Below are 15,303 nucleotides of genomic sequence, written 5' to 3'. Positions count from 1 at the left end.
CTCACTAGGTTTTTGAGGCACTGCACAGAGCACAGATGGAGTTCAATTTTCCAGTGACGAACTACTGCATTGGCGCCACACTGGAGCGAGATGATCTCGTGGAATGTTCCGTATGGTTCCGTGAGTTCTAGTGGTTCTCCGGTATCAGAGTTTTCCTTGTATGGCAGAAGAGAAGAAAGGTAGAGCACAGCTTAAGCAGAAGCAGATGGAGGCCTTGAGCTGATCAGGAATTCATTTTAGAAGAGAGAGAAGCAGCATAATACCACACACACACAGCACCAGAAGGGAAATGCTTGTCCCAGAATAAAAAATATCTAGGAATAATACTCATGAAGCTATGATCTTTTAATTCACTGCATCCCTAAATTACCAGCGGCCTTGAACAGACTGTACGGTGAATATACAGAGACCCATCATGTGCATCCAACCTTGTAATCGGTGAACCTGAGCGCTGTCAGGCATCATATTAATATTGAAAGCTCGTAAATTATGACCATGTTTAGTGGGAGGTCAGAGATCAGTGAAATATGCCCATTCCAAGCAATTGATAAATGCAGCAGCAAATTTGTTGAGGCACTCTACGCTCACATGTCTGACAAGGATGCGTAAATCTGCCATCTGATCGAAATGTGATGTGTAGAAAAACTGAAGACAATCTTACATTCGTGATCTCGCGTAATATGAGACCAACACTCTGAAACCAGTGTACAGTAATGTACTTGATGATTTTTGAATAAGATGCATGCAAGAAACAGAAAGTGCAAGTTTTTGTATTAGGTTTTTATGTTCAGTTAATAAATATAATGACAGAAGATGAAAAAAATTTGAATTTTACACTAAAGTAAGACTTTTTTATGGGTTTTTGTTTATGTAATGCTGGAAATAAAGTCTGTGGTTAATGCAGACCTTATTTTTTTAAATGCTTTTACTTCTCTTAAAAAAGTAACAGCTAAATTGGACTACAGAGGTTGTCGGGAACATTAATCATCATCATGCCGAGCAGGTAAACTCGTCTATTCACTTATTCAATTTTACATCCTAATTGTGGTTCATATTCATGCTCTTGCAAAGGATTTTAAGTCAAACTTTCAGGGAAAAGGTTTTTTAAATAGGCTAAATATCAAAAGAGCTGTCAGGTGAAGTTCAAGTCATTTGACTGTATTGTAGTTTGTTTAAAGCCTATGGTTAGCTTTAGGCCTATTTCTAGTTATTGTATTTAGACCATCTAAATTTAGTCATTATCGGCGATGAATCCCCTGCGATTATAAACGCAATATTGCGTTACTTGTCAGTGAACTACAGTTCGGTGTAGTAAATATAGAGATATACTATTAATCACAGAACCGGCTTTACTGATGAAATGCGCATGACAATCACATTTGCCCATCACTGGTAAGAACCTATGTAAAATGAGCTGTGTCCAATACAAAGGAGGCCAACATCTGGAGAACTGTGGTTTGGCATAGACTGCTGGAACATGACCAGGATCAACAGAAACACGTGTAACCACTCACATTCTCAATGGCTCGGGCAGTAATAGGCATCTTTATTTAAACATAATTATCAATCAGAGAAGCACTTTTCACCATGCCTTTAGTTGCGAATCATTTTCACTAAAAGTCCTTCCATGTTTTGCAATAATAGGTTTGAAATTCTCACAGAATAAAACCGTAGTGATCCATTCCAGGGAAAAGTAATACAAGAGGATATGCACTCACACAATGTCAGTGTGATTATACTGTTGGGTATCATATCCTTTATGCATTCAGCAACTTGAAGCTACATGGAATCAACCACCCAACAGGAGAAAACTAGAGATGACAAAATGATGCATCATTCAGAAAAATGCATAATCATGTTCCCAGAGCTCTACTGACGGCACATTGACATTTAGCCATCCTCATCCTTCAGTGAGCCACTAAAGATGACAAATGCAGGCAAGATTTTAAAGATACACTGTATAAATACAAAAGAGCAGCGGGAACATTCTTCAAAACATCTTATTTTGGGTTTGGCCATATAGATTTGGAACAATATGAGGGTGATTATATGCATGAAAAATAATACAGGCCTTCTATTTATAAAAAGCTGACATACATTTTGTCTATAAATATCAAAATTCAATAAAAATAATAAAAAAAAAAATATATATATATATATAAAAAATTTTTTATTGTTAATATTGTACAGCAAATTCATATTTTTCCTTTTCTTAATTTTTTTCAGTTTGTTGTTGTCACCTTTGCACACCATTAAAATTCTGCTTTAAAACTCTTTTTAATAAATTTTAATAAAAAAATAAAAAAAGTTATTATCTTGCTATGTATTGTGGTTTGCTGCAGCATGAACGTCGACTGCATTGTATTGTGTTTGTTTCTTTGGTCAACACTGCCTCTGTAAGGCCGACCAGTGACTGTACTTCACCCTCTAGAGGCACAACAAACACTCTCTCTCACCTGTATCGAGAAGGCCGCTCCGGGGTCAGGGGTCATTGCCTCGTTCTGGACCGTATTTAGCTGTGTAAGACTTTCATCCGTCTTTCTCTCCTTCTCTTCTCCATCGTCATCATCAAGCTCATCCAAGCTCTGCAGAGAAATTTTAGGCTCGGTCAGTTTACTTTGTTTGGGATTTGTGGATTAATTTCACATGAAGATAGTGTCTAATTGTGTTGTCTACACACACACACACACACACAAACAGACACAGGAAGTGTGCTACCAAACAACCTCTGTGGTATGAGCTTAGGGGATTTTTGGGAAGTGGAATGTCCCAGTACACACTGGGAACAGAACGTTTTTCATGCTTTGAAACATACAACATAAAACACAGTCCAACTAGATAACTTGGAGAATACCAACAGTTTGAGCTTATTATGAATGATAACGCCGACTGCCTGACAAAAGTGACAAAGAGAAACCGGTCTTTCCTGTTCAGGAAGAAGCAGAGAGAGTGAAGGTGGAGTTCAGAACAGGGCTGGGAAGGTAAAAATAGCCTTACAAGGCTAAACTGGTATGTAATCATTTACACAAGCTTTCCGGCCAGCCGGTTTTATCAACACTTCCAGGACACGGGCCAACCTCTAAACCCTCTCATATACAATAGGCAAATGAATGTAGAAACTATGACTTCGACACACTCTTTCCCCCTCCCCAGGGATCAGTAAACACTTCATCAGCCCCCGCTGCACCCTTAAAGAGGTCACTTCTGCACTCCGCTGCCCGTTAGCCAAAATCAGCCATTCCCCTGCCTAACGACAATCATTTATGTCAATTAAGACAGCTTATAAACTTGAGGGCAAATTATTGTCACAACAGTAAATGACTATTAAGACACTTTCAAAGGAAGCCATTATTGTACAAATATATAGAGAGACACTTGCTCGTACTAAGTGACCTTTATAAAAAAACAAAAAAAACAACCAGACCTATTAACACTGAATGTGTGTGAAGATGATCTGTTTAGAGACTGGCTTGAAACTTCTATGCCAGTGTATGGAGTTTTATCATCAACTAGGGCTCATTTAAAGGGTCATATCAGGAGAAATAAAAACTACAACAAACAATGTGCCTGGTGATTACTAGTCTATCTAGATATTTGCATAAAGACTTTAAAACTATGTACTTTTTTATTATAAGGGTCTGAAAAGGGCGAAAAATGTAATTAAGATAAACACAAAAAGAAAAATATATCAATTAAAACCTGAAATGTATTGGTAAAATAAAGAAAAGATAGGTTAGATGATCACCTTTATCTGCTTTGTGTTTGCAGTGAGGAAGGGGCTTTGATTAAATAATAATAGAACATTTTATTGTTAACATTTTTAATTTTTTTATACTACTATTTTTTTTAATAACAGTATGATTAACCTTTGGAGAATATACATATTTAAAAGTACAATATCTTTCTTCTGGGAAAACGATCTAAAAATAACAAATGGCTCAATCTTGTGTATTTTATCTTGGCTGGAACACAGTATTGGCCCTCCAGCATTCAGAAACTGAACTATTTTTAGAACTTGCCTATTTATTTATTATCATTTCATCCGTTTTGTTTTACACACGATGGTTCGGTTTGGGATTCTCTCTAAAAGTGTGGGAACGGTGTAGTGTGTGTTTGGATCCAGTTGTGCAGTAGATTAATGGAGAGTTGAGCTGAGGGGCTCGGGATGCTCTTCCCTCCTGATGTCCTCAGCAGACTGGATTTAATGACTGTGGATTAATCAAATACTGCATGCCCTGGCTACACAGGTTCATTAGGATGATGTATTACACCCATGGAAGGTGAAACGTGATGCAGTCAACTGTCCTTTAATCATCACAAACCCACAGTCTCCTGGAGTGACTTAATGACTTAACCCAGAATCCCAAGATTATTCCGGGTACAGCTAAAAGCCATTTTATTTCATAAGCACACACATTAAAATTAAATCTGGAGGGCTGTGGAGACATTTTTGACATTTTGCATGTCTCAAACACGGTTCTCCTTCCACATTAATGCAACGAAAACAGAAATGGGACGTAATATTGGTATTTCCTTAATAGCTGTTATGACTATATTCCAACCTGAGCTGATGCAGCATGAACTCTTCATTTTGACTCAGCTGATTGCAATACAGCTAAGCTAACAATACAATAGTCTAATAATCATAAGTTATATTGTTAAATACTGTAAAAGGCTTAAAAGACTGTTTTTTTTTTGTCTGTTTCTTATAAAATATTGCAAAATTTTAGGCATGCCTGCAATGCCTTAAAACGCTGCTCACTGAGGCACCTGCAGATGTTGCAAGTATTTAAATGAGATTTCTGATCTCTATCCTGCACTGGACAACAGATTAACCTCACCTGGTGAACACATATTTACGGCTTCGCCACCTTGAGTGCTCAAAAGTGTGTACCCACACACAACCGGCTGGCAGGATCGAAGGAAGGCATTCTCTGGTTATTAAATTTAATCATAAACCATTTTCTGACAGCCCAGAGGTCATGGTCAGCTCAGCTCTCCATATTTTTACCTTTATACGCACAAAAACACGTCCTTGCCCGTTTTCTGTTTACCAAAGAAATGAATCGTATTTTCTCATTTCATTTTGAAACAAAGAAAGGGGTGAAGATTGAGACTGGGGACAGTTTGCGGTGCACTATATAGGAGAGACTTTAACACATTAGTTCAGGTTGTTCCCAAAAGCTGAAAAATGCCGCAGGGAGGATATGAAGGTAGGAAGACAACAATGTCACATCCTGTCTGCCGAGATACCTTCATCTGATTGTTTCTGAAGGCAGCACAGATGCATCTTCCACTGCCTATGAATCCCACTATTCTGTGAATGCAATTCTGTGAGAGTTCAGATGAAGGTCAGTGGAGTCTGAAAGTTGCACCTGCCACAGTAAGTTTGTGTATAAATGTACATTGTTTTCCCTTTTTTTCCCCCTTAATCTTAAGCAAGAAATGAATATGGTAAATACATATCTGACTGGTTATCACAAAAGCTCTCTCTCTCTTGTTGTACATTATTAGACTGTTATGCTGTTTTTTTTTTTTTGGCTCTGCCAGATAAGTCAACTTACATTTATACAGCAACAAGGAAACTAAATGCATTCTATGTATGTGAGATAAACATATTTAAATTGGGTTTAACTTTTCCCCCACCACTGATGGAATTTTCCAGCTTTCTGTGTTTTCACTGGTTCACGGCGGGGCGCATGATCATCAAACATCAGTTATTACATAAATCAAAACTGCCTGCCTGAGGTTACAGAATGAAATGACAGTCCAGGAAGTGTTTTAGGTCTGTGCAAGCTTTGGGGGTGTTGATGGAAGTTATCAACTCCATCTATGTTTTGATCAACGATCTGAATCTGATCTGGACAAAATATATATATTTTTTTTTATTAAATCTACCCATACTCAAGTGTTTTTGTTTGTTTGTTTAAAAGCAGAGGCTATGTTCTGTCTTTTGAAATATTCAGATATCTATATGACAAAATGTTTCTTTTGGGGGCCATAAGAATTTTTGTAAAAATTATCAAAAATACTGGCAGTGGCTGGCAACTTAAAGCAAACAAAACAAAAAACACTGGCGGGCAAAGAGTTAAAGTAATACACTTAAAATATGGGGAAATATTTAGAAAAACAATTCTGATAACTAGCTATTCTCTGTAATAGCTAGTATATTTAAATATGTGTGGTTCATCCAACAATAAAGATTCATTTGTTCTCATGTTGTTCCAAACCCTCTCTTTTTGGCCTGTTTCTCACACAAATGTATTTTGCTTCAAAGTAGAAAAAAACCTGACGAGCCATATGGAGTTTTCTGGTAGCTTTATCATCCTTTTGAGAGATTTACAGTGTCCAGCTGCCTTATTAATGAAACACAAACAGAACAAATCATATATTTTCACATTAAAATTCAACTGGACAATTAATGTATGAACTGATTTATGAATGATTTACATAGAAACCACATGTTTTGTGAATGAGTTTCAGAAAGAGTCGCACAGAGTCATACTGGCAGAACGATTCTTTTAAGGTTCTCAGAGTGAACCATGTCTATTAAAGGTAGTTTGGTTAGGATATTTCAAAAGCTGCCGAAGTCCTCATACTCCATCAGTTTCTGCAAAGACATTTTGTTGAAAAAAATCACATGTTTGTGTTCAAACCACAGTATTTTCTCAGAGAGAGTAAGCACTGTCAATCTACACATCCCCAACAGCGATTCAAGCACGAATAACCCAGAGCTACATTTGATAACAGACACGGCAGGATCGACTCCATCAGTCAGACATAAAAATAAGAAAAACAACAGGAGGAGGACAAAGTCAGGAACATCAGACTTAATCCACTGCTTGGTCCATGCCAGTTTTCAAACGTTCCAACGTTCGAGTTGCTTTTAGTGCAACCACGATGGTCTGCAGGGTGCATTATGAGGTTTTGTAGGAATGTTTGTGAGAGCTTAGAAAGCATTCACAGCTTTGCACCGTCTCTCCTAAAATGGTAGCCTTCTTTCTGAAACAACATACTTCCAGAAAACCACCGAAGCCTTTCCTGGTTAGTTTACAAATCATGCGTCTGAGAGAATTGAGTGCAGATTTGCAGCCTGTAGCATTATTTCCCAATTCAACTCGGTCCACCCACCTCTACATTTACTAAATGTTGTTAAATCACACATCTATTTTGTGTACAGTTCCAGTATGTTCATGAACATGAATTAATTAAACCATCAATTTGACCAAAAATGTTGTTCCAAACCTGTATGACTTTTTTATGCCCATTCCATGAAAATCAAACGGGAGGTTCCAAGTGTTGTTTTTGATCCTGTTAAATTCAAAACATTTCTCAAAATATCTTCTTTGATGTTCCAAAGAAGAAAGTCAGCCTTAAAATTTTAGATCAATAAGGAGTATGACAACAATTTTAATTCTAGGGTGAACTAACCCTAAAAATGATTTAGGAAATATTGGTAGATGGTATCTCATAACTTCCAAAGACTGTATTAATTTTTTTTTTTTCACTATAATATCCCATTTGCACTCTGTTGACCATAAAAAAGCTCTGAGAAAGCAGTTGAGACATATGTGTGTGTGTGTGTGTCACAGAGGTGATATTGGCTGCATAAAACCAAACAAAAATCATTATCTCAAGGTGACAATTCTCTCTGCTGCCCGTTCGGTTGGTCAAACAGTGGGCATTTTATTCAACAGCCATCCACAGACTGATGCAATTATTTGAAAGTCTGAATTGAATTTCAAGGCTCTCTAGCTACAGAACTTTGCATGACTGTGGTTGACTAAATTCTACTGAAGTCACACAAAAGCAGACAATAAGTAATCTGATTTTAACACTATGACTCTACTTTTTTTTATGAAAAACATCTAGCATGTCAAGCTCACAGCAGAAACATTCCATCATTTGTACAATCTGATTCAAAGCATGGAGTGACTCACTCAAAAGGTTATTTTTAAGTTTTGTTTGCTTTATAAACACTATACTTTATCCAAACAATGATCTTTCTATAGGAAAGCAAAGAGCTGCTCCTTTGCACAAAATGAAACCAAATGGTGACCACAACTGTCCCTGGTCCCTATCCACTTTTAATATATGTGAAGTCAATGATAACTTTAAATCTGGTCTTTAATGTCATCTGCGCTGATATTGACCTCTTACATTCTTTGTGACTCTACAGAGACGACTGACAAGTCAGAAAACTGCTATCAGCACCCAATAAAAATAGTGCAAAATATTATGAATGCATGAAATTTGCTGATCACAAGCTCCACTCTGTAATTTTCCCAGTCATATGGAGAATTGGCTAATTACATGCCTCCAATTCCTCACGCCTAATGGCTGCTTGATGTTTTGCTATATTTGTCACATTGAAGACGAGCATTAAATGGGTGAAGAAACAACCAGGGCTCTGAAGTGAACTTGAAACAAGTAGCAGAATATTCAATAGTGACCGTTTCGAATGGCCACGGTGGGCTAAAAACTACTGTGACAAAGCGTTTACAACTACATTTCACATTTTTTTATGATCAAGGATAAACAGCTGCTTGAACAAACACAGGCTAAATGCTTTGTATTATGAAGTAGGAGTATGCACAACCACAGGAAGTAATAAATATCATTGCAAATTCCCTACAGCATTCTTCTACAGGTTTAAGGGTTATAGTCAAGCAGAGTTCATTCTTAATCAGCCAGCTCCTCGTTCCTCTTTGAGGACTGAAAGAGGCCGTTTGGTGTTAAATAACCCTTGAAGGGGCTTCTGACCAGATGAGGCTGGTTATCCCTCAACGTTTATCCAGACATGAGTTCTTCTGATGAACTGGTAAACACAGTGAGACTGCTTCCCATTACTGACTTCACTGTTTATTCTCGTATATGTTTAACTAGGGAGGTGAGTGTTCAGTCACTACAAACAGAATATTGGCGTCAACCAAATATGTGACTTAAAGCACAACGAGAGAGTTTTTTGGACTTCTAATTTACCAAAAAAAATCAAATCGATATCAATATTCAACTAGTGAACTGGAGCCAAGGTGGAATGGTGCTAAAGAAAACCCTATTTCATGAGAAAATGTAACAATTTTATGAGAGGTGGTGATTTTGTAGAAGTTTGATCTGCACAAGAATGTAATATTTTTAAGAAAAAAGTAAACAAGGTCCACCCCAAACCCTACCACTAAACCTAACCATTCAGTGGGGATTGTATACTAATTCATATCAATCAGAAGCATGAGCGCCAATAGCCATGTGGGCGGTTTATCGTGGGCATGCTGCAGTCGTGCTTCGAGTGTCCCAAGTTCAAATCCCTGCCTAGTGGACCTTTCCTGATCCCGTCCCCCTGTCGCTCTCCCATCTCCACTGTCCTTTCAAGAAAAATTAAAAAAAAAAAAAAAAAAGAAGCCATAAAAATTGTATGAATCAGCCACAAATTTGTCAACATATATTTTAAAAAAGTAAAAAATGGCAATGAGTGCGTTGATACGGGTTTTACAATAGGGCTGTGACGATAGCAAGACAATTATTATTATTATTATTATTATCAGGCTAGTAATACTATCTAATCAATATTAGGCCTTACTTGTTCCATCATATTTTTTGTGTTGTGTGTATTTAATCAATCAAACACGATTCCGTTGACTTTATGAATGCAATGGCCAATCAGATGTCTCATCGCTGAAACAGAAGAGTTTTGTTGATCAGCAAACGCTGACTGAATTCTGACTCGCACTAAACAACAACTACAATGTAACTAAGAGATTTATTCATCATACAGTGTAGATAGCTTCACCTATTATAACAGGAGTGTTTTTAAAGTGCATATACTCGCGTTAGACTGTCAGTTATACGTACAGAAAAATGACTAAATATTACTAAACGGGCATCTACACCAAGACACTGAAGTTTAGTCACCTGCCGTTTCAAATGCTCGCACTCTTTAAAGGTGGATTCTGATTGGCTGTCAATGTTTTATCTATCATCATTGAATGGGGACTGGGAGTGTAGAATATGAACAAATGAACATGAATGGTAATCGTGGATAAGCTTTGCAGGGTTTATGCTAGCAGCAGGAAGCACAACTGCTGTTTAGTCAATCACCAAGAACTATTATCTTCTTTTAACCACTTAGATGGCAAATACTGCTTTGTCACTGTGCTATGGTTTCAAGCTCTTCATTTGTGGTTCTTTAGTTCTGAGCAGGCATGCTATTCTGGTTTTCAGTAGCTGCCAGTAGTTCTGCTTCACACTGAGCACAGCAGCATGTTCTTCCTCCATAAGCACACACTTCAGTCATGCTCAGAGACCAGACCACGCTGCGGCGAGAGGACAGAGTGCACGCTAGCAGTGAGTCATCTACCCCCCTCTTGTCCTCCACATTCTTTCACTTATTTTCCCTCCCCTCCCTTTTTTGGAAATCTTTTCCCATTTCTTCACTTGGTTTGTTCTTTTCTTTTTTTATTTTTTTGAGTCTAATGAGCCTGATACTCAGCGGGTTTAGAGAACTGCTGACTCATTGGCCAACGGTGACCTGGTAAGTGGGAGGCACATATAGCAATAGAATGGTGCACATGTAACACTATGATTTAATGGGCTACTGAGAGCTGGAAGAGCTTTCTCTGTAAAGCAACTGAACACTTCTCTCTCTACGTATTTATGTGGGTTTCATATGGTTTTGAAAAACTTTGATACAATTTTAAATAAAAGTTTTTTTTTGTTTGTTTGCTTCTTTTTGTTTTTAAAAGATTTTATTTGGCATAACCATGTATAATGTCTGTACATCTTGAAAATATATACAGTACATGAGTGTTCATGTAATTTTTTTTTTACCTATTTTTTTTGCACTGACCTCGACACACAGTAATAAAGATCTGCAGAGATTCTTTATAATTTCTTTTATTTTACTGCACATTTCAGCATTGTGGTTGCAAAAATAAAAATGCCTGAAAATGTTACAAGTACGTTTATTTATAATTGTATATTTCTAACTCCACATATTATAAATAGATTTTTATGACCCTACCAAGAAATACACTACTGTTCAAAATTCTGAAGTTGGTAAGATCTCTTATCCTCAGGATGACTGCATTTATTTGATAAAATTACAGTAAAACTAATATTGTGAAATATTTTTCTGCTATAAACAGTTTAAGCATGTGGATAGAAATTCCTAACTATCTATATTGAAGTAATCATTTCTTTACTCATTGTCACACGATCATTCAGAAATCATTGTAAAGGGACGACACCAAGGACGCTAACTATTAAAAAACCTATAAAGATAACTATATTAGCATCCACACCAGCAAACGATATTGTCTGTTTTGTTTTTTTTCATAATTGCAGAAAAAAGTATTTTTTGAATTTTTTTAATGATTATGTATCCATTATTTAAACTTTTGAATGGTAGTGCCCAAGGCTCATTTGAGATTGTTTTAAGTACAAGTCCCTCGCCAGCCTGTCTAAAACCTCCTTGGCAGGTACCTTCATACATAAAACACTGCCCACTTAGTCACTGACTGATTGCCCAGCAAGGGAGCAAGTTTTTAGACACTTCCTAAATGGGATCTAATGTCAGCCTGCTAAATGCACATCAAGTTACACAATAACACTGATGGCAAACACAAGTGTGTCTCATTTAGCCTGACGAGCTGCTTGCTGTGTTCTTGGTCTTGGCTTTACCGCTCTCCTGAAATCCAGAGAAAATCCCAACCCATCAAGCAGAACAGTAGGTCATTGTGGCAGTAGTGGCTCCCGATGACAAAGGACCAACAATGAGGTGAAGCGGTCTTGGCAGGGACATCCAAGCAAGTTAAACACAATGATGCTTAAGGAAGAGAAAACCATCTGTTCACGCTTTCTTTGATTGGGTTTATCTCATCCATTCCTGGAGCCAATCGCATTCAGGCCCGGTTCCTTTGTGAAGCGCTCGCAGGTTTCTTGGCCTCTGGTGATGGGTTTCTTGGCTGTGGAACGCGGGTGTATTCAGAGAAGCTCAGCGCTGGGACTATTCGGGTTTCATAGAGCTATCAAAAGAGTCACAGAAACCCTGCGATGCTGCAGTTGGTTACCGCGTGAGAATGAATGGATACCTCGCACTGCGAGCAGCAGTTAGAGTGTCCGGCTTTCAGCATTACAATGCCCATTTTACACTACATAACTCACATCTGACACCAAAAAATGCAGCACATACACAACACACTGCTTACAAAGGATTCATGGGATATTTGACCATTTCTATAAAGATCATGTCAAAAATGTTGTAGTGAGAGGTTTGAAAGAGGTTTTTGTAGCTGCACCGTTTTAAAGTAGATGAATTTTGATGCACCGAGAATTGGAGGCACCTCTTCATTCACCCTTCCTTTTATATTCGGAGGAGAACTGTACAATTCAAAAGCATATTTCAGAGCATAAACTACCTTCTAACTGGGCAGACACATTCGTCTGGCAACAAACTGAGACATCCTGCTCTGAAGTATGACGTTAATCTATTCCAGGACAGAGCATTTCATTACTCCTGATCAACAGAAGGCTGCAATCAAAATTTGTTATCTAACTCAAAACCCCAAGATTAACAATTTCCATTGTTCTTGTTTTTTTTTTTTTAAAGGGGTCATATGATGTTGCTAAAAAGAAAATTATTTGGTGTATTTGGTGTAATAAAAATGTGTTTATGCAGTTTAAGGTTCAAAAAACATTATTTTCCACATACTGTACATTATAGTTTCTCCTCTATGCCCTGCCTTCTGAAATGCATTGTTTTTTTACAAAGCTCATCGGACTGAAAAGCGAGGTGTGCCAGCTGTCCCGTGCATTGATTGACCGAATGCCTCAAGCATGTGATGGGACTGTTACACCCCTCACTATATTGTGATTGTACTGCGTTGATTATCTGTGTGAGGTTCTCTCTTGAGGTGCTTGGATGGATGGTGCGGTTATTGATAGTCAGTTGGCCATGTTGATTATCTGCACATGTTCTTCCTGAAATTTGTTAAGAAAACATCACATTGTAGACTACTCACACAGGAAACAGTCCTCATCCTCGAAACAATGCGTTTGCGCACACATTTGGGTTGAACTGTTCTGGAGCAATGTTATAAAAACTTCTAGTTGCGTCCTCTTTTGAAAGATCTTCTTTATGCACCAAGAGTTTGTAACACTCCAAAGAGAAAGTAAAACTTGAAATCACATCATATAACCTCTTTAAACGTTGATTTATTAGTTTGATGGGAATCCATATTCACATAAACTGACAGTCACCACTGATAAGCTACTACTAAATACTGTAGAAACTAATAAAATCGCAGATGACAAATTCCACTATTCTGAAATTCTACTGTTGACTAGCATCTCAGCAGGAGCAAACATCTGCGACATATGGACCTGTCTGTGGAATCAAACTCATGTAGTTAACGATGTGTGAGACAGACAAATGCTGGACACAAGCAAAATGAATTAAGCAAAAGTTATTTAAAAGTTATTGTTCTATATGGCTGGGTGGTATGATGACAGATTTAGTTTATATCAGGCTATGTGGCTTACATCCACACAGCTTACTGTGGGCAGTAGTTTAAAGATAACATGTTAGAGTGATTAGGAAACATGAATGAATGACAAAATAAAATGTGTGACATGCTTGATAGCAATAAAGAGTCATTAAACCACAAAAGACTTAACTTAATTCATTCCCTCCCTTCCTCCCCTAAACGGTTTGTTCTCTTGTGCCAGTATTGAATCCATGCATTACTGTAGCTCTACTGTAGTATCATTAATATTAATATAATCAGCAGCAGCAGCAAAAATAATAAGCTATTTGAATCTACAGTATATCCTTATGTTGTAGTTATTTGTCCTGTCGTCATTTGTTTCTTTGCAAGTCCCTCACTTTTCAAAATAAACTAACTTTATGCATTTTGTTTGTTCTTTGTCACGTATGACTGTTGTGCATCTAACATAATACAAAATAATATATAATTTTTTTTTTTTGAACATTGAACTTTTTTGTTGGATGTATAATCAGGAGAAAAAAAGAGTGAAATCTTGGATATTATCTATAAGAATTCTCGCAAATGTCAAGATATGGGGTGAAAATTGCCCTATATGAGTACGTTTTTATAAATAATCAATAGTCAAGTAATATAACAAAAGCAAGATTCTGTTTTCCGGTTTATCAGCATTAGTGCAAATGTGACATTACTCAACATAGCGAAAAAAGTTGACAACAGTTTAAAGTATTATTAACTTCTTGTTTGTTAAACTGATTTAAATATAAAATATTCCGAACAAATCCAGAGCAGAATCATTGTCAATCTTCATGCAACACACAGTGGTGTTTCATTACAGAATGGATCAGTGTTTTGAACAAATCGGTTTAATGAATGAGGAATCAGCTGCTTTGAATGAATTGTTTTAACAAATAAATAAGATGCTGACTTGCTCCCATTTACTTGTTCTAGCCTCATAATCTATATATATATATAATTTAAAAATATTAATATCAATAATTTCTTTCACTGCTCTGAACTAACGGCCTAGTAAAATATTGTATAATTACGGTTATAGACAAAGTATTTTCTTTTTTCTTTGTTAGATATTGCTGAGCTGTACTGTTGTTAATATATTTTTCAAAAGTATTATTTATTTCTTAACTGAGTGCACTTCTTTAGATGTGTTTTTGGTCATGTATCTTGAACAAAGCTCAAAAACCTGTCTGTGCACATACTGCCATTTGTGAGACCCTGTCACTATGATTGACAGTCCCTACAAAAACAAATCCTTCTTACACATCCAGCTCACTATTTCTCTTTTCATTTCCTCTGTACTTCCAGAATCTGAAGAATAACAGAATCCAGGAACATAAAGCAGAGAGAAAACAAAGAGCTTTCAAACCAAAAGACAAAGATGTGTTTATTTATTTAAGAAGCGACCCAAAGCCTCAAATTCCTCCAAGATACCTAATGAAAGGAGAATATCACAGAACTCATTCCCACTTTGGGATTTAATGGATTACAGTCCCAAGGGTAACATGGTGACAAAGCTCCTTCGGGAACTGGAGGGTCGCTTGTATCATCACCAACACTGAGGGCTTCCCATTCTGAGAGTATGTTTTAGATCGTTATGGACTTATTATGGACTGGTTGGGAAAGAGGCAGCAGACGCTACAAAAATATATCACGTTTCCTCCCCCAGCTACCAGAAATGATAGTTTGCTGGAGAGATTACATCTGTGTGGTGAGGAGTCAACCACTTTCTGGGACGACGATGGGCTGAGGAGAGCGGCCAAACTGCGTAGTCCACGACCCCTCTGCT

At 37.2% G+C, this 15,303-nt stretch overlaps 1 protein-coding gene across 1 annotated transcript in view; it reads right to left on the bottom strand.

The window, feature by feature from the left end:
• LOC113062126 (PRKC apoptosis WT1 regulator protein) overlaps window positions 1-15,303 on the bottom strand; it is a 58,789-nt gene that overhangs the window by 20,983 nt on the left and 22,503 nt on the right. The window contains exon 2 of the mRNA XM_026231741.1: window positions 2,457-2,585. Within this exon, the coding sequence (XP_026087526.1) occupies window positions 2,457-2,585 (129 nt within the window). The remainder of the gene's footprint in view (window positions 1-2,456; window positions 2,586-15,303) is intronic.

The sequence above is a fragment of the Carassius auratus genome, chromosome 4 (genome assembly GCF_003368295.1).
Source record: "Carassius auratus strain Wakin chromosome 4, ASM336829v1, whole genome shotgun sequence".
NCBI classification, from domain to species: domain Eukaryota; kingdom Metazoa; phylum Chordata; class Actinopteri; order Cypriniformes; family Cyprinidae; genus Carassius; species Carassius auratus.
The sequence above is the reverse complement of the archived record's forward strand: the minus strand, read 5'-3'. Positions and strand labels throughout refer to the sequence as shown.